The sequence below is a fragment of the Cervus canadensis genome, chromosome 7, assembly GCF_019320065.1.
Source record: "Cervus canadensis isolate Bull #8, Minnesota chromosome 7, ASM1932006v1, whole genome shotgun sequence".
NCBI lineage: Eukaryota > Metazoa > Chordata > Mammalia > Artiodactyla > Cervidae > Cervus > Cervus canadensis.
Genome location: NC_057392.1, coordinates 28480001 through 28507188, shown reverse-complemented (window position 1 = coordinate 28507188; position 27188 = coordinate 28480001). Strand labels below are relative to the sequence as shown.

At 43.4% G+C, this 27188-nt stretch overlaps 1 protein-coding gene across 1 annotated transcript in view; it reads left to right on the top strand.

Moving 5' to 3' along the window:
• COL6A6 (collagen type VI alpha 6 chain) overlaps window positions 1–23574 on the top strand; it is a 147042-nt gene extending 123468 nt beyond the window's left edge. Inside the window, exons 33-37 of the mRNA XM_043474750.1 lie at window positions 383–876; window positions 5745–5841; window positions 8856–9527; window positions 12839–12935; window positions 23082–23574. Coding sequence (XP_043330685.1) covers window positions 383–876; window positions 5745–5841; window positions 8856–9527; window positions 12839–12935; window positions 23082–23301 — 1580 coding nt within the window. The 3' untranslated portion in view covers window positions 23302–23574. The remainder of the gene's footprint in view (window positions 1–382; window positions 877–5744; window positions 5842–8855; window positions 9528–12838; window positions 12936–23081) is intronic.
• The last annotated feature ends 3614 nt before the right edge of the window (window positions 23575–27188 follow it).

Sequence of the window (27188 nt, the reverse complement as noted above, 5' to 3'; positions counted from 1 at the left end):
CTGTACTATACAGTAGGACCTTGTTTATCTGTTGTATATATAATATTGTGTATCTGCAATCCCAAACTCCGAATTTATCCCCAACCCCTTTCCCCTTTGGTAGGCATAGGTTTGCTATGTCGGTGAGTCTGTTTCTGTCTCATAAATGAGTTCATCTTTTGCTTTATTTAAAAGAGCAAAGTCAGTTTTTAGAATATAATCTTAATTATTCAAGATTTAAATATTTGTGTGTTTTACTATTTGAGTTATTAACATTTAATGACTTAGTTGTTTCCATAGTTTAATGTTTAACATTTAAAATTACTTAGCCTTCTATGCACGGATCTTTTTTTTCATTTTAAGCGAGTGGTCTCATGGTATGGCGCCTGTTCTGGCCTTTTAGGAGCGCCTCAGTGCCCCGTGTACCCCACGGAGCTGGTGTTCGCGCTGGACCAGTCACGGAGCGTCACAGAGCCAGAGTTTGCGCGGATGAAGGCGATGATGTCCTCCCTTCTGAGCGGCCTCCGGGTCCGCGAGGACCACTGCCCCGCAGGCGCGCGCGTGGCCGTGCTTGCCTATGACTCCCACGCCAGGCTCCTCATCCGCTTCTCCGACACCTACAAGAAGGACAGACTCCTCCGAGAGATCGAGGCCCTCCCTTACGAGCGCTCCACAGCCAGCAGGGACATCGGCAAGGCCATGAGGTTTGTCTCTAGGCACGTCTTCAAGCGGATGCTCCCGGGGTCTCACGCCAGAAGAATCGCCACCTTCTTCAGTGGTGGCCCATCCGTGGACCCCCAGACCATCACCACCGCCGGCCTGGAGTTCAGCGCCCTGGACATCATCCCGGTGGTGATCGCCTTCAATCAGGTGCCTGCCGTCCGGCGATCGTTTGTGGTAAGAAGGGCCACCTGCCTTATAAGTCTTCTCTGTCTTTCTGCCGGTGTTCAGGGACATTTACAAGAAAGCATGGAGCTGCCTAAGTGTTTGTTACTATGTACCAGGAGCATGCCAAGCCCTTGATAGCACCTTCCTATTTAGTTCACACAAGCAGTGTGTGTGAGATGGGAATCACTGTTATTCCCATTGTGTAGATGAGAGCTCTGAGTCTGCAGAGTGAGTGAGTAAAAGTCGCTTAGTTGAGTCTGACTCTTTGTGACCCCATAAACTATAGAGTCCATGGAATTTTCCACGCCAGACACTGGAGCGGGTAGCCTTTCCCTTCTCCAGGGGATCTTCCCAACCCAGGAATCGAACCCAGGTCTCCCTCATTGCAGGCAGATTCTTTACCAGCTGAGCTACAAGGGCAGCCCAAGAATACTGGAGTGGGTAGCCTATCCCTTCTCCAGCGGATCTTCCCGACCCAGGAATCGAACCGGGGTCTCCTACATTGCAGGCGGATTCTTTACCAGCTGAGCTATCAGGGAAGCCCGAGTCTGCAGAAGTGGACCCAGGTGCCCAGGTTCACACAGCTGACAAGTGGCAAAGTCAGGGCTTGGATCCAGGCCTCTTCTCCAAGAATCTCTGAGTTGGCGCTGGTGTATAGATACTAAGTTGGAGGGCCAATAGACATTCAGGGATGTACTGAGGTGGCCGGCGTGTTGGTCATTGCTGTCATGGAAACCAACGGACCGATTTTATAACTTTACCCATCATGTAAATATCCACCCTTTATGAAGGAAAAGTCATTCCAGTTACAGCCTCTGAGGTTGAAGATTAAAATATTAAAGATTAAATATCACTGCATAATATTTCTATTGACACTTTGATTTATTTGTTTTTCATTCTTGAGTGCCCAGCAGCTTGTGGGATCTTAGTTCCCTGACCGGGGATTGAACCCTCACCCTCAGCAGTGAAAGCGCAGAGTCCTGACCTTTGGACCGCCAAGAAATTCGCTGTGTAGCATTTCTATTTAAACCACCTGGTATCACAGCAGCATTCAAAACTCCCTGTGAGTAGAGCCTCTGTGGCAGAGGTTCCTTACAAAAAAAGAACACCTGGACCCGGCACAGTGACCTTCTGGTCATCAGTGTCCCCCCAGCCTGCTGTTTTGTTCTCCATTCATGGGAGAGCCACAAGGAGAGACCACAGTGCAACTGCAAACAAAGGGTGTTGGAAAATACAACCTGAGCCAGGAAGACAAGTGTTTGCAAATTATTTCACGGAGAGGAAGGGAAGTGAGAAGCAGCTGAGCCCCTGCCTTCAGGTGTGTGGAGGGTTATTACTGGAGAGAACTAGCCAGCCGGCTCCAGGAGAGGAGGCTCTCCCATTAGAGAAACTGGGAGCCATAGCAGTGGCAAACCCCGGTTCAGACCTGAGTAGAAACTTTCTGAAGGCAAGACTGGTGGATGTTGTCACGGCCAGATGGCTAAATGTAAGTGGGCAAGATGCCTCCTTTCTCTGAGGCTTTTTCTAGGGATGGTCACTCACCTGGCAAGGGTGACTTCCATCTGTCCTGGAGAACTAGGATTAAGAGGCCTTTGAGAAGATCCCCTGGAGAAGGAAATGGCAGCCCACTCCAGTACTCTTGCCTGGAAAATCTCATGGACAGAGGAGTCTGGAGGGCTGCAGTCCGTGGGGTCGCAGAGTCGGGCACCACTGAGTGACTAACACTTACTTACTTACTTACTTAGAGACGCTCTCCAGCTCCCTAATATTTTCTGTGAAAGTGCTAAGCTAAGCAGATCAGAACTGAAATACAGTACTCCTCCATAAAATGCAGAAAGCAGTGCTTGCTTCCTGAAGCTGGTGCAAAGAGGAAATGATGTCGCTCCATGCACCAGTGCCTGGGATACAGCAAACACTCAAGAAAGGTAGTTCTTTTAATTAGGATTATTAGTCCTAATTAATTAGGATTGTTTAATTGTTCTTTTAATTAGGATTATTTAATCAGTTTCTTTTTTAATTAATTAATTTATTTTAATTGGAGGCTAATTACTTTACAATATTGTAGTGGTTTTTGCCATACATTGACATGAATCAGTCATGGGTGTACATGTGTTCCCCATCCTGAACCCCCCTCCCACCTTGATAGTGAACTAACGTCCGTTTAACAATATTAAAGTCTGCATTGTTAAGAAGCTGAAACTGCTATTAGCATCATTGAACAAACTCAGAGTTATGCAAAGGAACAGGTTAATGTATGAGGCTCAGAAAATAAAATGCTTGCACATTAGAAGCTGGATCCAGCCTACGCTAATGAAGTTGCTATGAGAGGCAGTGGCTCAAAAGCTCTGTGAGTGGACCCACAGTCCTCCTAATTCCCTATCTTTATTGGGAGCCCCCATTGTCCTTTGACTTTATGTAGTCGCAGAAAAGACAACTCAATATCTTGATTCAAATAATTGATGGTACCTGTGATACAAATTTAAACAGACACAATTCCACCCACCCACTCAAAGGTATGTGCATCGCATAAAACTTTAAAAAAATGTATTTTGTTGAGTTTTTCTTTTAAGCTTTGGAGGACTGACAATCCCACTTAGAGTTTTCACCCAAATCACCTAAAGACTCCTTGTTCCTTTATTGAAGGAGTTTATCTCTGAAGACCACCAGTGGAGGTTCAAATTCTTGACAATGACCCTCATAGACCAGAGCAGTATTGGCTTCAACCTCCCTTGGGTAGAAAAAGAGTTAGAAATGCAGACAGAAGTCAGGCTTGGTCCCAAGATTCATTCATCCTACATATGTTGAGTGAGCAGCTCAGATATACCAGGTGCCATCCCGAGACCCTGGGGATACCGGAGTAAGTAGAAAACCAAAAGACCTCACCCACTAGAGGATGGAGCAAGTGTCTTTTAATTTCATGGCTTACTCCTTGGAAGGAAAGTTATGACCAACCTAGACAGCATATTAAAAAGCAGAGACATTACTTTCCCAACAAAGGTCTGTCTAGTCAAAGCTATGGTTTTTCCAGTGGTCACGTATGGATGTGAGAGTTGAACTATAAAGAAAGCTGAGCACAGAAGAATTGATGCTTTTGAACTGTGGTGTTGGAGAAGACTCTTGAGGGTCCCTTGGACTGCAAGGAGATCCAACCAGCCCATCCTAAAGGAGATCAGTCCTGGGTGTTCATTGGAAGGACTGATGCTGAAGCTGAAACTCCAGTATTTTGGCCACCTGATGCAAAGAGCTGACTCATTTGAAAAGACCGTGGTGCTGGGAGGGATTGAGGCAGGAGGAGAAGGGGATGACAGAGGATGAGATGGTTGGATGGCATCACCGACTCAAGGGACATGAGTTTGGGTAAACTCCAGGAGTTGGTGGTGGACATGGAGGCCTGGTGTGCTGCAGTTCATGGGGTCGCAAAAAGTCGGACACGACTGAGTGAATGAACTAAACTGAACTAGAGGATGGAGTTATGCAGGGATGTCCAGAGGGTTCAGAACAACTCGATGGGGACCTAATACCGGGCATTGCACAAGAGAGATGATGTTACTACTTTTCCTTTTCCCTCTGCTTCTTTTTGAATTTATTTTTAATTGGAGAATGATTACACTATTGTGATGCTTTCCACTGCATATCCACATGAATCAGCCATAAATATGTCATTTTTTAGTATTTTAGGAACAGAGCTCAAAATTTTAATGACATGATAACACTTTTATTTGGAGGCCATGTTACAAAGCTGTCATCTGTTTTGTAACCACTGTGACTTTTCTACATCTCCATTTGCCTGAGAGTTCAGCAGAATCCAACTGAAATTCAAAACCAGTGTAGATGCGTGTGGCAGGTCTCAGACGAAGCTGTTCTGACAACACAGGCTCGTTTCCCTGTGTTCCTGAGTGAACAGATTGTGTAACCCCCATCCTGGACATTTTTCACGATAGTGTGAAGCTGAGTGATGAGCCATTCTTTCTGCTGTAACACAAGGCTATTTTGATTGAAAAATCTTTAACCTCAGCCTTGTTTTGCCCCAAAGGTTTTTTCTTTGAATTTGTTGGGCAATTACCTCTTAATTCTGGTGAACTTTTATTTGCTGCATGTGAAGAATTCTAGTGTAGAATGGGCCTCCCTTTACAATATACTTACAAGAAACGTATCGTTTTTCAGTTCAGTTCAGTCGCTCAGTCCTGTCCGACTCTTTGCGATCCCGTGAACCACAGCATGCCAGGCCTCCCTGTCCATCACCAACTCCCAGAGTCCACCCAAACTCATGTCCATTGAGTCGGTGATGCCATCCAACCACCTCATCCTCTGTCGTCCCCTTCTCCTGCCCTCAATCTTTCCCAGCATCAGGGTCTTTTCAAATGAGTCAACTCTTTGCATCAGGTGGCCAAAGGATTAGAGTTTCAGTTTCAGCATCAGTCCTTCCAATGAACACCCAGGACTGATCTCCTTTAGGATGGACTGGTTGGATCTCCTTGCAGTCCAGGGGACTCTCAAGAGTCTCCTCCAACACCACAGTTCAAAAGCATCATTTCTTGGGCGCGAAGGTAGACTTTGGTGGTACCTACCTGATACCAGTAACATGCTTTTCAGTTATGAACTCATTTTGTGTGCACACTTGCCCTTTTAAAGAGAAATGTGACTGTTCTGTTTCACAGATGAGAAAACAAGGGCAAAGCTGCTTGTCCTCCAGCTAACGGGAAAGTCACGGGTTAAACCCAGACCAGTGTTCTTAGGCCCCGCTGACATTCTGCCTCCCGGGGACCCTCTGAGAGGAAGGGGGCTCCTTTGCTCTCTGCAGGTCTCAGCTCTCTGAACCATCCTGGGAGGTGCCGCAGCCCCACCCATGAAGCTCTTCTCGATTCTGCTTTTTGCAGATTGACGACACAGGCAGATTCCAAGTCATCATTATCCCATCCGGAGCTGACTATGTACCAGCACTCGAGGGACTCCAGCGGTGTACTTTCTGCTATGGTGAGACCCCCGGGGAGAGCGTAACTTGATCAGGTCATTCAGCAGCAGTGAGTCACCATGGAAAGGAGGGGCTGGAACTCGGCAGCAGCGAGTGGTCTTGGGAGGGTCTCCCCGGGGCTCACCCTGCCACACAGCCTCATCCACAGGTGGAGCCTCTCAGCTCATGCACCTTCTGGGAAACAAGAATTATCTTTAGAAATTAACTCAGCCTGCCTCATGGCCAACTTCCTTGTGCGGTGAAATACATTTATGAGCTTTCTAAACCTCAAATGTTCACAGTCCCAAAGAAATGCTTTATGGTAGAAGTGGAAGTTAGCAGAAATGGATTTCTCATTGGAAAGAGGCTTTCTCAAAGCCCCAAACGTTAGGGATCAGAAAGATTTGTGATGCTGATTTGCCTGTGACTGTTTACACCCAATATGTAGTTCTAGCTAGAGAATGGGCCAAAACCTGCATTTGAGTGTTCTAATAATTTGAACGTGCTAATAATTACAAGAGTGGGAGTCGCTGAGGTTTCTGGTGGGTGTGATCGCTAACTGTTATCAGACATTCATTATTAGCCACGCGCTGTTCTAATTGTGTTATTTAACAGTGATGGTGGTGATGATGATATGTAATGTTTAGGCTATTGGGTTTAATGCATTCCAAGTGTAGTGCAGTGTAGTGCAAGTCGCTCAATCATGTCCAACTCTTTGTGACCCCATGGACTTTACAGTCCATAGAATTCTCCAGGCCAGAATACTGGAGTGGGTAGCCTTTCTCTTCTCCAGGGGATCTTCCCAACCCAGGGATCAAACCCAGGTCTCCCGCAGTGCAGGCAGATTCTTTACCAGCTGAGCCACAAGGAATGCATTCCAAACACCCTTGTAATGGTTTCACTTGATCCTTATAATGGCCCTAAAATTTTTGAATGATTATTAGATCCATTTTACAGATGAGGTGAAATAATTTGCTCACAGCCAAATCGAAATCAAGAAGGCTGGTTTTAAGACACCTGCGGTTTATGAGAAACACAGATCGCATTATGCTGTTCCCTGAGACTCTGTACTTGGCCTTGAAGGAAATGGTGATTTCCTCTCCTTCTCCACATGTGTCAGTGAGATGCTTCTTCTGGCCGTATGAGTGACTCCTGGGCAGGTGGCGACTCTGAGAGAGAGGTGGGATTCTCTCTCAATAACGCTCTCTTCCTGCTGTCTTGCCCTCTGCTGCCCTCTGATCAGTCATTTCCCCCAGCCCGGAGGAGCTCACCACACTGCGGGCAGATTCTTCCCCCTCGAGTTCTCAGCTGTGGGTTCAGACTCAGTGACACATGCGCCAGTGTGATTTGTGGTCGGAAGTTATCCGCATGTGTCTGGAGATAGATCTGGGCTCCATTTCTTGGTTTAAAGCCTTGTTTTGTCTTTGAGGCACTAAATGGAAGGTATTTTGGCTGTTGTTTCCCGCAATTAAGAAACCCCACAAAACTGAGCAAATGGGCGGGCTGCTGGTTTTAAATATGTATTTATTTGTTTGGCTGTGCTGGGTGTTAGTTGCAACACACGGGATCTTTAGTTGTGACATGCAAACTCTTAGCTGCGGCATGTGGGATCTAGTCCCCTTACCAGGGGCCGAACCCGGGCCCCCCTGCATTGGGAGCTCATAAGTCTTAGCCACTGGACCACCAGGGGCGTCCCCAGAGTTTATATCTTTATTGAGTCCGTGAGCAAGACTGGAGTTCTGAAGTTTGCTCCATCCATTAAGGATCTGCACTCTGCTTATTAACCTTTCATTTAATCGCTTTTATTCATGGCTGGACCCTTGTCTAAGTACTGGCTGTCCACATACGTAGTTTTCTATTTCTCTTTGGTTTTTAAAGAGAAAAGTCTCTTTAATGCTCATCCTTAACCATCAACTGCTATTGAAAATGTAGGATTGCAGAGTGTTGGCCCTATAAGGGCTCTCTAGGTGCATCTGATCCAACCATCTCATTCTATGGAACTGGGGCCCGGTGGAGGCTTGGACAGGGGCACACAGCTTATTTGTTACTGGGGACAGCCAGACCAGAGCCCAAATATCCTGACTTTCAGGCCAGTGGGCCTATCCACCCTGCTGAACCATTGGCCTTGCCTCAAACAGTACAGCGCTGACTTCATATGCAGACACTTCTAGAAATGTGGATGTGTCCTTTGGCAAAATGATTTTATTGTCCTGCCCTCAGGCTCTTTGGTAAAATTAGGAGATTAGATGACCTCTAAGATCCTTTCATTTCCAAGTTTTTTTTTGTTCCTCTGAGTATTGTGGTCAGATTCAGTAAAATGCACTCTCTGTTTTATTACTACACTTTCTTTTAGAAAATGAGATATGCACACATTAAAATGACCTCATATTTTATGAAAGCCCATTAACATGTAGTATTTATATTCATTTATTTAATAAACACATAATGAGCTTTCAACTGATAGGTATAATATATAAATGGTAGCTCTGTTCTTAATGTCTCTACAGAAAAATAAAGACATTGAATTATAAACCTTTATTTAAATTGAAATAAAAGATGCATTGCTTTTTTGCAGTCTTACATTTTAAGCAGATTTCTTTTCATAATAAGGTAGCGTGTGCAGAATGACAGGGGCCCTTGGTTTAACCTGTATATTGTCAATTAGAGAGGTCATTTCTTTTTATGTCATGATACAGTAAACACACATGCAAACATGAGATCAACTGTCCCAAGTCAATCTTTATAAACATAAAACGCAGCAAGGTGAAACTTCTGTTGAAAGCAACCTAATTTCAAAGAGTCAGATAGCGTCAGTGAATGGAACTCCACACATGGGCTGAGTTTAAAATCTGTACTTTGGGGATCAGAGTGCAAAGCACATAGTAGGAAATCTTCCTGTCGCTGACCTCAAAGTCATTTAGTTACTATATTAACATCAAAGATCATGCAGACTCCAAATGTCGAAATGCTTGAGATGCTATCTTCCCTTTTTCTGTCCGTTTCTGTTTAGTAACCCTAAGTGACTTTCGGTCTGCAGATGTGTGCAAGCCGGATGCTTCTTGCCATCAAGCCAGACCACCCCCTGTGCAGTCTTACGTGGACGCTGCTTTCCTTCTGGACGGCTCCCGGCACGTGGGAAGCGCAGAATTTGAAGACATACGGGGATTCTTGGGAGCACTGTTAGATCACTTCGAAATCACCCCAGAGCCTGAGACCTCTGTCACCGGAGACCGGGTGGCCCTATTAAGCCTCAGTCCCCCTCACTTCCTACCCAACACTCAGAGGAGCCCTGTTATAAGCGAATTCAACCTGACCACCTACAAGAGTAAGCGCCTCATGAAGAGACACGTGGAGGAATCCGTTCAGCCACTAGATGGAGATGCTTTTATTGGTCACGCCTTACAGTGGACTCTGGACAATGTCTTCTCGAGGGCACCCAATCTGAGAAGAAATAAAGTCATTTTTGTGATATCTGCTGGGGAAACCAGCCACTTGGACAGGGAAACCTTAAAGAAAGAATCCCTGAGGGCCAAGTGTCAAGGTTATGTCCTATTCGTGTTTTCCCTTGGGCCTTCTTGGAATGACCAAGAACTGGAAGATCTAGCCAGCTACCCTTTGGATCACCACTTGGTCCAGCTTGGCCGCATTCATAAGCCTGACCACAGATACAGTGTGAAGTTTGTGAAGGCTTTTATAAGCTCAGTCAGGCGTAAGTCATAAAATCATATTATTTCTTGCACATTTCAGTATATTTGGTGTTTCCCAAAGAAGGGCTGATGAACTGACATGGATTCTGGAAAGCCTCTGTCTTCAAGGGCGCTGCAGGGTCAGAAAGGAAAATAGGGAATGATGGATTGTGGAGGGAGGAAGCCTATGATTTCTAAGCCTTGAATTCTCTGGCTCCTCTTTTTTACGCCTGTGGTTCCTATGGAGAAGCAATTATAACAAACAGCTATTCACACATCTGTCTGCAGGGAGCAGCGTAGTCTGGGAGTGTGAAATCATAGCCGGGATACTAGTTACCAAGTAGAAACCCTTGCCATGTAACATTATCACGCTGCCCTTTGATGGAAAGTTTGACCAGTTAACACTCCAAGAGGGAGCTAGAGAAAAATTCAACAATCCTTGGTTTTGCGTTTACAAGTTCTAAAGGGAGAGTTCGAAGTTTTAGGAGGCACCACATTACATGTCAGAATGAAAGATGCATCCTTCAAAACTTTCTCAGCTTTATTAATGATTTTTTATGATGCCAGTAATTAGTGTCACTGTTGCCCATAAAAAAGAAACGTGGGTTGTATTTCTTGGCACGAGCTTGTCTCGAAAGTATGCAATTCATTTTAAATGCAGCAGGATGGATTCAGAGAAGCCCTGTCCTGATATGGCTATGGAGGTCAAAAAGCACTGTCAGACTTCTGATCATTTTACTTTTGGAGTTCAGATGAGGGAAAGTGAACACACAGGCTAACGGACAACCAGTGCTGCATCCTATGTCTCAAACGTGTCACTGACATTCACCGTGAGACCAGCTAAGTCTGCACAGACCCTGACTGGTCAGGGCCGGTGAGGTCTGAGGGGCCTTGGGAAATGGTCGATGGGGTCCTCGAGTTCTCTGCTACTTTAGGTGTGAGTCTAGGACCAACGTCCCAGCATCTCCTGGGAGCTTGTGAAAAATGCAGACTCTCCTGCCCCACTCTGGACATTTTGTTCCAGAATCTGCATTTTATCGAGACCCCCAGTGATTCCTATATACATTATGGTTTGAGAAACACTGATACAGGATGCTCCTATGTTCCATATGCTCCTAGAATAAAACTTCTGTGGATGGGTTCTGGAATAGGAACCAGAAAGAAGAGCTGGGAAAATGACAGAAAAAAAATAAGTGAAGGCCAGGGGTCATTTGGAAAGAAGAAATCATAAGGCATTTGTAAGGGTAAAACAAAAGAACACCTTGAAACTCAGCCACTGAAATACCAGGCACTCTTCTTATTAGCATTCCCCTCCCCCTGCTTCCTTCCCCTCTCTACAGAAGGGTTCTCCTGTCCTTACTATGTGGCAACTTGCTTGTGGCTTGCAATGGTTCCAGACCCTGAATTACAAGAGTCTGCCAATGGCAAATAAACCCATTTTCATGGAAAAGCAGAACAGAAAACACCTTGAAAGACTGAGAAATTTGTCAAGAAACACTTCTTATAAGGCAAAAAGTTGAAAGGAACTTTAGATGGAATTTCCTTTCCTGGTCCCACAAAATTCTCAGTGGCATTTCATGGTAACTAGTCAAACTGAATGATTAGGTAAATGACACCCTCACCACCGCCCAGGGAGAGGGAGGAGATGCTTTAAGAAGATAAACAAGACCAAAAAAAAAAAGAATCACTTGGAGTGGGTGAGAAATATGTAAAGTGCTTGTCAAAGTCATGACACCACTTTTCTAGAAAGTATCTAGAAATCTCCAGCATTTAAACTATAGCTTTCAAAGTACAAAAAGTTGAAAAGACTTTGACATTCAGTTCAGTCGCTCAGTCACGTCTGACTCTTTGCGACCCCATGGACTGCAGGACACCAGGCCTCTCATGTCCATCGAGTCAGTGATGCCATCCAACCATCTCATCCTCTGTCATCCCCCTCTCTTCCTGCCCTCAATCTTTCCCAGCATCAGGGTCTTTTCCAATGAGTCAGTTCTTCGCATCAGGTGGTCAGAGTATGACTCTGACATAATCATATTCAATCCTGCATCCTCCATTCAGAGCAGGCCCCCAGACCCACACGCACCTCTTCAATATTAACACATATGTAGGGGCTTTTCAGGTGGCTCAGGGGTAAAGAATCTGCCTGCCAATGCAGGAGATGCAGGATATGTGGACTCGATCCCTGCGTTGGGAAGATCCCTGGGAGGCAGAAATGGCAACCCACTTCAGTGTTCTTGTCTGAAAATTCCCATGGGCAGAGGACAGGCTCCAGTCTACGAGGTCACAAAGTGTCAGACGTGACTAAGCAAATAACCGCACAGCACATTAGGTACCTACTTTGAGCCACTCACTGTTGAGGGGTGGGGTATCAAGGAGGAACCAAAACAGATCTGGTCCCAACCCTCCCAGGCATGCGCATCCAGCTCCCTCTCTACATGACTCTTGTTTACACACTACTGTGACAGAATTGGCTATCAGATACAATTCACATCAGAACAGGCATATTTTCTAAGCAAAACTACTGACTGACAACCTGATATTTAGAGTGAAGACAGAAAGTTAAACATCAGACGCACATGAAGGAAACATCCCAGCCTTGGCCATTCAGTCTAGACGCACACAGTTCAGTTTGCAACAGCAACCCAGGAGATGGCGCTGGGCCACAGCCCAGGGCCAGCTTGCAACTTACGATGACCCAGGATCACCAGCAAGACGTTTAATCATGTGTAACACACAATTAAATCGAAGGCATCAAGGAAATAAATAATGCCTTTTTAAAGTTTCTCATCAAAAAAGCCTTTTTAATGTTTTAAATGGTATTGGAAGAAGCATGCTTTTAATATTATGAAAAAATAATATATTTCAGATGAAATGAATCATAGTGAATTAAAACCAAAATGGACTGCAGTTACTGTTGTTCTTAATGATACAGAGAAGGTTAGGGGAATATCTTTCTCCTTTTGCAATTTGGCATTTCAAAGGAGCAAATAAAAAAAAATAACTATTCTGATTAGTTCATGTCAGTTAGAGGCCAGACTGTTAGGATGGGCCCATCTCCTCTAATGTTTAATGGACTTGAGCAGCTAAGAGCATCTTATTGAAAAGTAAGTTGAATTCTCTACTTATACATTTGGCAGTCGTGAACCTAGTTCTAGACCTAGTTTCAGAGAGTCTGGTGAGAAATATGCTTTCATCTCATATGGCCACCTTAGTTGGTGTCTTTCTTTCACGGATGTTGAGAACAGTGATGTGATGCTTTGCATGCAAAGCCGATTGCTGTCATGTTCATTGCTGTGAATACGAGTCTCCTCACAGATTTTCTTTTTCTTCCTAGGTGCAATCAACAAATATCCACCAATAAATATCAAAGCAAAGTGCAACAGACTCAGCTCTACAGACCCACAGCAGCCCCCACTACAGTTTGTGCGAAGGTATTAACCTGCTTGGTATTTACTTGAACAATGAATGTGCCATCCTCTTCCCCCACCTTCTTTTCTCCCTCTTCATCTATGCTATTTGGAAAAAATCTATCACTATGTGACAATAAAATATAAGTTGAGGGAACAAGAGATAATAAAAAATGACCAGGTTGAACTGAAAACAGAGTTTTTTAAGACAGAAAATCTAATTGTTGAACTAAAACAACCAATGGGACACCCCTGTGGCAATGAGCACGCCAAATAACCAGATCTTGTTTTCTAAGAATCATTCCCATTGAAAGGAATCAGGGCTCCTTGGAGAAATAACTAATCCGAGGCTGTAACAGGGCAAGTGCAATGTGAACCTGGAGCATTCATTATACAAGAAAGTAGCAAAGAATCAGTCATGTCAAAAGGACAAATGAGCTGTCTTGAAAGGGTTTACCACTGGCAGGATTTTGGACTATTTGAACATCAGAAAGAATAGTGATGGTAATGGATCACAACACTGACTTTTAAAAATATGCAGCTCTATGTAGATACCCAAAAAGAGAGGAGGGGAAGAAACGTTCTTTTTTTATACAAGTATGCTAGCTAATAAATGTAGAAGATGTGGTAGAATTAGAAAACCACGAGCTTGTAACCTCTGTTGTAATAAATGAGTCAGGCAAAGATCAAGGAATGCTAAACCCAGTGGGTGACTATTTCCAGCCCCAGAGAAGCCCTCCCACACTTACTAATTACAAACAAGGGAAGAACATTTTCCTGCTGAGGTCGGGCCACACCCACTGTAACCAGGATCTGACACTCTGTATCTCCTCAGGGGAGGCAGGGGAAACACAGCACCAAATGTGGGATTCTGGCTGGAGAGCTTTGACCCAAGTCAAATAATGAGGAAACCATGGGACAATTCCAGAATGTGGACCGTCCTTCAAAGCAGCCCACCTGTATTCTTTCTAGGTGTCAACATCATGAACAGCAGAGGGATGTGGGGTAATGTCCTAGGATGGGAGAGACTACAGACAAAATAGCCAAGTGGGGTGGAGTGAACCTCAATTGGATCCTAGAGGAGAAAAAAAAAAAAGCCTGTATTAATGACATCTGGAGAAATGGCAACCCATTCCAGTATTCTTGCCAGGAAAAACCTGTGGACAGAGAAGCCTGTTGGGCTACAGCCCATGGGGTCACAAAGAGTTGGACACAACTGAGTGGCTGAACACACATAACTGGGGAAACTTGAGTATGAAAATATGTTCTGTGATATTATTAATTCATGTGAATTTACTTAGGCGTGGTGATAGTGTATGTTTGTATAAGAGAATGTCTTTGTTCTTGAGAGAGTTATGCTGAAAAGTATTTAAGAGTAACATGCATGATGGCTATAACCTACTTTCAGATGGTTTCATAAAAAGAAGCAAAGCGTGTGTGTGTGCATATATAAGTATATATATATATATATATATACACACACACACACATATATGTATGTGTGTAAGGAGTAAGACAAGGCTGTATATTGTCACCCTGCTTATTTAACTTCTGCACAGAGTACATCATGCAAAATACCAGACTTGATGATCACAAGCTGAAATCAAGATTGCTGGGAAAAATATCAACAACCTCAGATAGGCAGTTGATAACGACTCATGGCAGAAAGTGAAGAGGAACTAAAGAGCCTCCTGATAAGAGTGAAAGAGGAGAGCGAAAAAGCTGGCTTGAAACTCAACATTTAGAAGACTAAGATCATGGCACCTGGTCCCATCACTTCATGACAAATAGATGGGGAAAAAGTGGAAACAGTGACAGATTTTCTTTCCTTGGGCTCCAAAATCACTAGATGGTGACTGCAGCCCTGAAATTAAAAGACGCTTGCTCCTTGGAAGGAAAGGTATGACCACCCTAGACAGCATATTAGAAAGCAGAGACATCATTTTGCTGACAAAAGTCTGTATAGTCAGTGCTATGTTTTTTCCAGTAGTCATGTATGGATGTGAGAGTTGGACCATAAAGAAGGCTCAGCACCGAAGAATTGATGCTCTTTAAACTATGGTGCTGAAAAAGATTCTTGAGAGTCCCTTGGACAGCAAGGAGATCAGTCAGTCCTAAAGGAAATCAACTCAACCCTGAATATTCATTGGAAGATCTACTGCTGAAGCTCCAATACTTTGGCCATGTGATGTGAAAGCTGACTCACTGGAAAAGACTCTGATGCTGGGAAAGATCGAAAGCAATAGGAAAAGGGGGCAACAGAGGATGAGATTGTTAGACAGCATCACCGAATCAATGGTCATGAACTTGAGCAAACTCCAGGAGATAGTGGAGGACATGCTATACAGTCCATGGGGTCGCAAAGAGTCAGACACAACTTAGCAGCTGAGCAACAACAAAATGTATATATGTGTACACACACTGGGTAGTGAGGCGATAATAGGTGGGAAGACCACTTAGATGAAAGGTATATTGGTATTTACCCATGGTTCTCTGTTCTCTACAATATTCTGCAAACTTGACCATTTTCAAAATAAAAAGATAACTTGTAAAATTCAATGGCTGGATTAAACAGAGCAATAGACACATCTGAAGAGAAACATAAAGAACTGGAAAATAAAGCTAAAGAAGTTGTTCAGAATGCAGCAGGTGAAGTCTTCGCAGTGAGAAGCCCCCAGTGAAGAGGAGCCCCTGCTTGCCACAGTCAGGGGAAGCCTACTCAAAAGAGCAACAAAGACCCAGCATAGCCAAAAAAACATCAAATAAAAAAGAACTCATGACAGACATGAATTAAAAGATGAAACAAATGCAAGGTGTAGCAGGCGGGATAAATAGAAAAAAACAAAAAACAGTTCGAATGGTGCAGGGGAATGCGGAACACCAGGATGAACAAAACTTAAAAGCAGCCAGAAAGAGGAGATCCGCAGAGAAACTATAATTAGGCTGACAGCTGAATAATCAGGAGCAGCAGTAGAAGCCACAAAGCTATTGAGAACCTTCTAAATAATGAAAGGAAAGTTTTGCCAGCTTAGAAAAACTGCCTTTCAGTGTTTTTAACAGGAAAAAAAAAAAAATACAAGTTGTACTAAGACTGTAAATGTGTATTGATAAATATTTATTATTTATCAATAAACATGAGAAAAGACACCAAACAATGCAATTATCTTTCGGTTATTAAAAAATGAAGCCTTGAGCTTCAATGCAGTGACAGAAAATGAAATGAAAACAAGCAATATAATATTTTTAAAATAAAAAAGCAAGAAAGGAAAAATAGAAGTAGTAAGCACAAAGTAAGATAGCAGAATCCAGTCCATTTCTATATGTCAGCAATCATAATAAAAATACACAGATTAAGCATGTCAGTTACACTTAGTAGATTTAAGAGAACAAAATAAAATCCAGCTATAACTGTTTTTAAGATAAGGACAAGCCAGAAGATAAGGGCAAGGGAAAGTTGAAAGTAAACTTATGGAAAAAAGTATAGTAGGCAAATATTTTAAAAAGAAAACTGGAATAGCCTTATATCCAATAAAATATACTTAAATTTTTTTTATTTTATTGAAGTATAGTTGATTTACAATGTTGTGTTAGTTTCTAAGTGAAGTCAGTCAGATAAAATATACTTCTAAACAAAACCATTTTGTATGGATAGAGTACATGATCACTACATGATGATAAAGTGTTTAATTCATGATGAAGATATAACAATTCTAAATTTATATGAGGGGCTTCCCTGGTGGTTCAGACGGTAAAGTCTGCCTGCAGTGCAGGAGACCTGGGTTCAATCCCTGTGTCTGGGAGATCCCCCTGGAGAAGGAAATGGCAACCCACTCCAGTATTCTTGCCTGGAAAATCCCACGGACAGAGGAGCCTGGTGGGCTACAGTCCGTGGGGTCGCAGAGTCGGACATGACTAAGTAACACTTTCATAAAATAATATTGAAATGTACAAAGTGAAAATTGAAAAAGGAGTAGCAGCCATTAAAATATGATCAGGGTTGGAGATTTTAGTACATCAGTTTGAATACTGTTAGGTCAAGCAGACAAAAATTAAAGTGGTTTAGTCATAAGTAACAAGCTTGATTGAATAGACTCATATAGAATTCTGCACAGAAAAATGAGACATTCTTCTGAACAAATGGAATGTTAATGACTCTCCATCAGGGTAGAGTGTACAGATGTCTACTGTGCAATTTTATTTATAAAGCAACTATCAACAAATCTCTAAGAACTGGCTTCATACAGTCCAAATTTATCACAATTAAGTTAGAAATTCATACATGCAATATTTTCACAGCCCATATATTTTTAAATCAAAATCACATTTCTAAATAACTGATGAAAAAGTTCATAATAAAACTTAGAAATATTGTTAGAAGTACATAACAATCAAAATACTACATGCCAAAATTTGTGGGATGCTTGCTTCAGAATTCATATTTTAGCAAAGTTCATAGTTTTAATTCTTGTGTTAGGGAAATTTCTTTGACATTCAATGTTATATTAGTTTCAGGTGTACAACACAGTGATTCAACATTTGTATACATTACTAGATGATCACCATGATAAGTCTAGCTATTCTCTGTCACCACTTAAAATTATAACAATATTATTGACTATATCCTATATTCTGTATGTTGCATCCTCATGACTTCTTTTTTATTTTATAACTAGAAGTTTGTGCCTCTTAATCCCCTTCACCTGTTTTGCCCACCATCCTACACACCCTCCTGTCTAGCAACCACCACTTCATATTGATGAATCTGTTTCTGGGTATTTTGTTCATGTGCTTTGCTTTTTAGATTCCACATGTAAATGAAATCACATAGTGTTTACCTTTCTCTGTCTGACATATTACACTTAGCATGATACTCTCTAGGTCCATCCATGTTACAAATGGCCAGATTTCTTTCTTTTTATCACTGAGTAATATTCCATTGTGTATAAATTCCACATCTTTATCCATTCATCTATTGATGGACACTTAGGTTGCTTACACATCTTGGGTATTGTATATAGTGCTGCAGTGAACATACATTTTTTCAAATTAGTGTTTTCATCTTCTTCAGGAAAATACCCAAAAGTACAACTGCTGAATCATATGGTGGTTCTATTTTTAATTTTTTGAGGAACCTCCATACACTTTTCCATGGTATGTCAGGGAATCTTTTAAACTTTAAAAGCTAATGAGGTAGACATTGTTCTTAAGATGTAATAGAAAATATATACTAAAAAAATTAAATAACAAGGTCCCACTGTATAACACAAATAACTATATTCAGTACCCTATGATATTGGATGGAAGGGAATCCAATGGAAAGGAATATTTAAAAAAAGAATGTATGTGTGTGTGTGTGTGTGTGTGTGTGTGTGTGTGTAACTAAATCACTTTGCTCTATGCCAGAAATTAACACAACATTGTAAATCAACTATATTTCAATTAAAAACTTTTAAAATACTTCAGTAAAAAAAATACTTCAATAAAAAAACAGAAACTAACACAACATTGTAAATTAACTATACTTCAATTTTTTTAAAGGTGTAGAAATGTAATTAAAAAATAATTTAAAAAAATTCAAGTGCTATAGGACAAAAACAGAAATACTCAAAGAATGGAATGAGAGTAGAACTTACTTTTTAAAATATCTTAATTTAAAAAATTGCCAGCAACAAAGGCAAAAGCTAGTTATTTTAAAACAATAATATACGTATAGATCATATCCTTTGCATGTACAAATATTACTTATTTTTAAAATTAGAAATAATTGAAATCAAGCAGTTAGGAGAGTGTTTTTTTGGTGTGTGTCAGTGTAAATCACAGTGTGCTAACACACGTTCCCCACGTACAGCTGAAGTCAGAGTGCCCCAGTCGAGGCTGGGACAGACGCCTCTGAGTGTGGCCTCTCTCGCTGTGAGGAGGATGCGTCCCCGCGCGGTGATGGGCTGGAGAGCCCCCCTGATTTGGCTCCAGAAGCTGCAAGAAGCCTCTGCCTGGAGGCGCCTCACCTTGCTGGGAGGCAGAGGAACTGTCCAGCAGCAAACGCTTCTGAAGTCAGGCTCAACAAGCCGGCGCGGTCAGTCCAGGACGGGCAGGGCTCCCCCTGCTGCAGGTGTCTGGCAGTGTGGAAAGCGCCCTTGAGTCTGCATGTGTATCAGGCTTCATATATTATAGGTAACTGCAAGGCCCACGCGGGAGCCAGCCTATCAAAATTAAAGACATTTTTGGAAAACCTTCCCACCCTGCATTTTCTCCTGCTTCTGCACTTTTCCCTAAGATATACTCAGTTCAGTTCAGCCGCTCAGTCGTGTCTGACTCTCTGCAACCCCATGGACTGCACCACACCAGGCCTCCCTGTCCATCACCAACTCCCGGAGTTCCCTCAAACTCATGTCCATCGAGTTGGTGATGCCATCCAGCCATCTTGTCCTCTGTGGCCCCCTGCTCGGATTCTCCTGCATACCTGGAAGGGTGAGATGCCAGGAAATGCCGGGCATATGGAGGAGACAGATCCACACTGCTGTTGGTGATTCCCTGACAGTGTGTTCGACCAAGACTCCCCGGGTGTTTCCTATGTCATCAAAGACCGTAATAAAAGGTAACAAGCCACACGGCTGCTTCTGAAACTCCCTGCCTGAGCCTTTCAAGAGCTGGGCATGTGGGATTGAGGGAGATGAGAATGCCTTACAGCAAGGGGCCTGGCCACCAGGATGACTTCCTTTGTCCTCAGAATGACTTGCATGAGAAAGGAGGTCATTCCACTGTCAGATTATGAGAAATACAGATTGAAGCTGGTTCTTCTCCAATGGAAAAAAAACAAAAAGACATTGAACCAAACCACAAGCAACCAAGGAAACGGATGCCCATGAGGGAGACTATAAGCACCTACATCCACTCAGAGAGAAGACCAGAAGCCACCTGCCTCTGCATCTAGGCAGGCAAGCACTCCTGCCAGACTTGGAAGCGACAGCAGGCAGGCCAGAACCACAAGAACTGAACTGTTAAAATGGACCCGGTTACCAGTGCCATGTGACTACACATCTGTTGTAATTCTAATCTCCGAAGTGTTTTCTTTAGACACACAAAATGTGTAAGATGAAAAGAATTCTTGAACTAAAAGCCATCTTGCCTGCATTTTCCACTCCACTGCATCCAGTCAACTAATAAATGCAGCTTGACTGATTCCTGGCTGTCTGCATAGTTGAAGGAATCTGTGATCACAGAGGAATGAAATCTGCAATTAGTCCCACCCATTTTTCTTTCCCAAGTTTTACTGGAGCTGGGCACAACTGCAAAATGAATGGATGGTATTTCATTCTTGTTTCTTCATGTTGACTACATCCTGTTGAAATTACCCATCAGCAAAGAAGTATCTGAACAACATAGAATGAGAGTAAGAAAATCAGAAAGTCTCTGTGATTCCTGGAATAATCAAATGATTGTTACCGAGCACTTAACCAATTACAAACTCCATATATGATACGGTGGAAAAGATGGAGGATTTAGAGATACAGCGTTTATTATGTTCAACCCTTTTAAGAATAAAAATATTTGAGGGGGAAGGGCAGCATTACAATGCTGTAGAAGGAATTTAACTTTTTCTTAACAAAGAGGGAGGAGGAAGACAAAGACAGCTAAATTTGCTGTAAAAAGGATCAAATACAAAGGGAGAGAGTGAGGCTGGAGGGGAGAAAGCAGTCTAGACAAGGGAAACTCAACCGTGGAAACAGTGTGTCCCAGACCGGAGACAATGTCCCCTCACGATCGGCGGGGCCATGGTTCGGGCATATAGACAGTTACCACCTTGGAGGATTTGAGTCCGTAACATTTAGTCTGGAAGTTAACCAGAAAATGGGGCTTCCCTCATTGCTCAGTTGGTAAAGAATCCGCCTGCAATGTGGGAGACTACGATTTGATTCCTGGGTCGGGAAGATCCCTGGAGAAGGGATAGGCTACTCACTCCAGTATTCTTGGGCTTCCCTGGTAGCTCAGCTGGGAAAGCATCTGCCCGCAATGCGGGAGACCTGGGTTCGATCCCTGGGTTGGGAAGATCCCCTGGAGACCAGAAAGGCCACCCACTCCAGTGTCTGGCCTGGAGAATTCCATGGACCATATAGTCCACAGGGTTGCAAAGAGTGACTGAGCGACTTCCACTTTTCACTTTAACAAGAAAATATAGAGAGAAGCGCAACAGAGGAAGGTGTGAGAAAATTGCGTTTGCCCTGGAGTTACGCCAGGGCTGCTATTCCTGGTGACTGAAGGAGCTTGTCAGTCGATACAGCACATTCGTGAGCACGGACAGAAGCCCAGACACAGTGTACACGCTCAGACGCCTCGGGGTCTGTGTCGCAGGACCTCTCTGTTGGTCTGAGGTCTCCCTTACCCCCCGCCCTCACTACAGACGAAGAAGAAAGTGTGGTGAGTGTGTGAGAGAGACAAAGGGGACAGCAAGATAACTTCAGCTTCTTTTTATGTCCTTTACTTACTCATTTTCTAAATCACGATGCTTTTGTGAGAGAGATCGGACTGACAGCGGGACAAAGCAGAGAAATCCAAACGCAAAGGAAGGGACTGTGGTGGATGTGGTGAATGGCGGCTGCTGTCCTCACGGTCTCAACATTCTGGAGTTCTTATGTATGACTCTTCCACAATCAAAATGCAGCTAGCCTCTCATGCCACCAGGCCCCTCTCATTTATTTAAAAATATTTACGGAGAGCTCATGGCTTCCTAACTTCTGCCCCTGGCAACCTGCCCTCCTGCGGTCCTGCACCCGTGTATCCAGGTCTTCTGACAGCATGACTTCATCATTTCACTGTCTTATTCCAAATATCGTGAGAGTCCTCCATAGTTTCCTGGGTAAAAACCTAGTTTCACGGAAGTAACACAGGACTCTTAAACTCCCAGAAGAATCTGGTTGTAGCCTCAGCTCTGCCTCCCGAGTCCCACACTCACCTCTAAGCAGCTGGCGCCACGGGGCTCTGTCACTCACAGCACTGGTGGGTTTTTAGTCTCTTTACACCTGAAGAAAGAAGGATCCCTCTAGTTAAGTGGGCTGCTCAGCTAATAACTAGAGGACCTAGAATACAAGAATGTTTCAGGACTCACGGCTCTTTCCACGGCCTCCCTGTAAGATAAGGTCTGAAACAGCTCCCGTTCCACACTGTCCACTTCCGTTGCCACCAGCTTTCAACTAAATGAAACTAAAAATTCACTTCCTCATCACACTAGGCACATTTCAAGTGCTCAGTTGCACGTGGGGCAGCGGCTGCCGTACTGGCCGGTGCAGCTCACGGGACCTTTCCACCAGCACAGAAAGCTCGATGGGACAGGCTCGGACTTGTGGTCAGCTGCACTCGGCTTCTGACTTCCCTGACTCACCGCTCTGGCATTCAAGGCCTCTCCGAGTCTAACCCTAGCTCCACATTTTTGTTGGATTACTCTTGACTCCCAACCAAACACCTGCGTGCCTGCCAGACCAGGCGTTAGGTCTGTATCCCTTACCTTAACACAGTGCTTTCGTTAGAGCGTGAACCTTCGGATGGACGGATGATGGGTGGATGGGAGGGAAAGAGGAGGAAAGAAGGGGGAAGGAAGAGGAATTCATCCATATGCTTTCACTAGATCAATGCTGACAGCTAACAAGTGCTAAGCACTCCTCTGGTTTCCTGGGGTTACCACAGTCACCAGATATGGCTTCATGACACTTTCCATCTGGGATGGTGGGAGGATGGGGAAATCACAAAGTTTACAAGTAAAAATTCAGATAGTGGTTAAGTGTTAGGAAGAAAGTAAGAGCCTATAGTTCTGAGTGTCTGGGACGGGGACAACTATACATATGGTGGTCTCTAATGAGGTACCATTCGAACCAAAATCTGAGTAAACAGAAGCCAATCATACGAAGTTCTGGGTAGAACATGCTCCATGAAGAAGAAACGTTGCTGTTACAAAATTAGACTTTTGCGTACTTTGACCAGGTGTCTTATTCATCCACTTCTGATATACCTGTGCAGTGTAAATCCCCAGTTGAATCATCTTAATACACTTACCCTGAAGGAAGGCTACAACAAAGAATGGGTACATGATCATTTAGGAAGACAGGTTAATACAGAGTCTATTCCAGCTGACATGGTAATATTTATCTTCTATGTTGTTTCTCTTCTTTCACTGTATAGCTTTGTTCCTGGGCCACACAGAGCTACCCTCAAAGAAGATGAATTGAAGAAGGCAAAGTTCTTTCAACACAAAAAATACTTTTCAAGAATAGCAAGAGGCGGCAGAGATGATACTATTCAAAATTTTACCAGAAATATATTCCATGTCTTTGAAAATGGAAAAAGGGTGATAAAAGCTGCTCCCAAACAACATGATAAAGGAAGCGCTCAGAGAGTTTGACCTCAGGAAGCATGGTAGGACTCTGGGCTCAAATAACTGCATTCACAGTCACAACGTCGGGCAACTTTGACTTGTGATTCTCCCTGCATCCGAGGTCCAGTCTGAACATGTCACAGGTGGTGGGTCACTGTGCAACCTGACCCCATGCACTCATTGGTAGTATCTTGTCCATTTATTTGACCATTCCTGATAGTTCTAGCACTCAGAGACTGGTATGTTCAAGAACTGTTATCATCAAAAGACAGAAGAATAAAAGGACCGTTTTGGAAAGTCTCATGGAGATACGATTTGAAGGTAAATGTTATGTCACGTATACATGTGTGTACACGGGCCAGCGCTCATGCTTTTGAAATTGAGGTCTCCATCTAGTCCACCTTCTACAGGCTGAGCCTTCCTTCTGGGCTTAGGACTGATTAATTCTCATCTATTTAGCCAAGGGTTAATGTTTTGGGAGATCTCAGCATCAACCCTAGAAACCAATGCTATTTGTATGCCTAACTTTGACAATCTGACCTTCTACAACGATTCCATTTCAACCCACCTCTGTGTGCTGGGACTGACTGGATCTCCGATGGGCTTGTGCTGGAAGCTTTCCTCCCCCTTGTGTAGCTGTTGGCTTGGACAGAAACAGAGGTTAACTTCCCTAGCTCCAAATCCTCTTTAAACTCGCTGGAAAACTCATATTTGCTAAGAACATCAATTAAGTAGACCTTGTGCCAGCCCATTTTGATAGGACTCTTCTTCTTTCCCATTACTGTCAGTTATTATTCTCTTAAGTAACCTATGTATGCTTAGGCAAGAACGGTACAGACAGAGCACGTCGTGGGTGGAAGCTCTGCATCACCTGTCAGGTGGCTCTTTTGTTAATAGTGAGCAGCACCAGAGAGAACAGGCAGAGATCTGAAAAGGGCTTCAATGCTCACTGAGCTTGAAAAAGACAAAGGTGTCCTTGTCCTCATCTACAAACTCTTATGGGGGGGGGCGGGGAAATGCAAAAAGGTCATTGTGAGCGACAGCAGGCAAGTTCTTCAAAGTGCACCTCTGGTGGCTCTTTCTGCTCACTCCCATCCAGAGCACATACCGAATTTTTAATCAGCTAAATAAACACTGAAGGAGCAATACTCGATTTAGACGTAACGTCAAGTTCTAAGAGCCTGCTCCACAGCTGGTCGCGGGAGCCTGGCCGCGTAGACGGCCATGGTCTCCGGGGAGGCCCTGCAGGGGTGGGGGAGGCACACGGCTACGGACACCAAGTCCGGCAGGGATCCCGACTCTCCTCCCTATACCTCTGCTCACAAAACCTGGGCAAGAGAGCTATCTGTAGTGTTTTCTCCAGATCACTTCTGCCATCCTTCCCCAGGCAACTCCATAGCAGTGGCTCCCAGTTTCTCCAGAGCAAGGAGTTAAACCGTTGTATCCACACTCAGGTAACAGAGAAGAATAAAGCACATTGGCCTTCTTTGTGTATCCAAAATGGTGCTTAGGGGCTCAGGAAAAATTCAAGTACTGGAAATTGATGCGCGATATTTAAGAGGTATTTGAATAAAAGGGATTTTCCTGGTTAACTTTGGATTAAGCAAAAATTCCTTTTCTTGTTGTTTATTGTTGGAAATACTATTAAAATATTATCTGTCCATCCTCTCTGTATTGGTAAGTACGCCAAACAAGTATCCCATTGGTGATTTGAGATTATTTTAGCATTTTGTGGCATATTTTTAATCGTTAGTGAGGGGTCTGAAAGCATAATGTAAATATTAAGTTCCTTTAAAAAGTATTAATCCCTAATATTAGCATGTTTCTGTGATTTATTTTTCTCTTAAAAGGGCAAGTACCACAAATTGTAAATTAAACAAAACCCTTTTTTTTTTTCATTTATTTTTATTAGTTGGAGGCTAATTACTTTACAATATTGTAGTGGTTTTTGCCATACATTGACATGAATCAGCCATGGATTTACATGTGTTCCCCATCCCGATCCCCCCTCCCGCCTTCCTCTCCATCAGATCCCTCTGGGTCTTCCCAGTGCACCAGGTCCGAGCACTTGTCTCATGCAGCCAGCCTGGACTGGTGATCTGTTTCACCCTAGATCATATACATGTTTCAATGCTATTCTCTCAGAACATCCCACCCTCTCCTTCTCCCACAGAGTCCGAAAGTCTGTTCTGTACATCTGTGTCTCTTTTTCTGTTTTGCATATAGGGTTATCGTTACCATCTTTCTAAATTCCATATATATGCATTAGTATGCTGTAATGTTCTTTATCTTTCTGGCTTACTTCACTCTGTATAATGGGCTCCAGTTTCATCCATCTCATTAGAATTGATTCAAATGAATTCTTTTTAATGGCTGAGTAATATTCCATGGCGTATATGTACCATAGCTTCCTTATCCATTTGTCTGCTGATGGGCATCTAGGTTGCTTCCATGTCCTGGCAATTATAAACAGTGCTGCGATGAACATTGGGGTGCATGTGTCTCTTTCAGATCTAGTTTCCTCGGTGTGTATGCCCAGGAGTGGGATTGCTGGGTCATATGGCAGTTCTATTTCCAGAAACAAAACCCTATTTAAACCAAGAATCACACAAAATAAGCAGTGATGCTCTTGATATAGAAAATCAAATTAACTGACTATAAAGTATAAAGGACAATTTCTTCTATTATCTCTGCACTCAGTATGAGTCAAATGTGTTTAAAAAAAAAAAAAGAAAAAAACTATGGAAGTCCAAAAGAGATGCAGACTTACTGCGGCAGCAGACAGTAACACTCAGAAACGATTCAGCCAAATGGCCTTTTTTGAAGCGGTGGAGGGGGGCGTGTTCTTTAAGTGAGAGAGTGAACGGGGAGAAGTCCGGGAGAAATGGGCGGCAGCACCATCTCTCCCCTCAGGATCTCCAAGTCCGTCCCTCTGTGGCTTGTCTAACGGCTCCAGGCTTGAGGCCCCTTTTTAAGTTGATGTCTCAAAAGCTGCCCCCAACCTCTTCAGACTCCAGATCTGACTCAGTAGCTAGAAACTCTACCCATGTGGTCTCGGCAGAGCTTAAGGGAAACAGAGGGTCAGCAACGTTGACGGCGCCCACGTGAAACATGCAAGTTTCGGCGATCCACGGACGCCCGGCCCAGTCCTGGCTGACGGGAATGCCTGACCGCTTTACCGTTTCCTGGTCTAAACACCAAGTGTGCTGAATCCTGTGCCCTGCAACTGTCATGTACGGTACTAAGTCAGGTACGTAATTACAGAAAGTTAACTTTTTGGCATATTTCTTAAACAAGTATTTTCCCTGGACTCAGATTATCTGTTCAGCTTCTTGATTTTACAGACTCATGTTAACTAATTTCAAATCAAAATATTTTTGAACACCATAAACCCTTTGGCAAGTGGATGGACAGTGAAATATGGATGGAGAAGTTCCCGTGCAGACAATAAATCAATAAATCTAAAGGGGTCATTTTAGCGGGGAAGACCAAATTTTGGTCTTTTGAAAATAAAAATTTTGGCATGTTTTTAACAGCTTCATCTTTTTATTTTTTTCTCTTCATGCATTTAATAAATAATATACACTGGATAAAAGCAAGTTGATGGGCCAAGTTCCATAATTTATAGGAGAAACTATAAAAAAAACAGTCATGATGATCAAGAAGAGACATGTTTCTCTGGAGCTGACAACAGGAGATCAAGCCTCCAGGGTTAAACATCCAAGAAGGCCAGCTCTAAAACAAGGGAGGAAGGGTGGGCCGGAGCAGGACGCATGCCACTCAGAGTCCAAAGCTCCGGACACAGGCCTCGCTGTGTTACTGAGCACCTGTCACACTGGGCCACACACTGCTGAAGGCTACTCTTCTGCCAAAGTTTACTGTTAAAAACACCAACAAACACAAACACACACCCA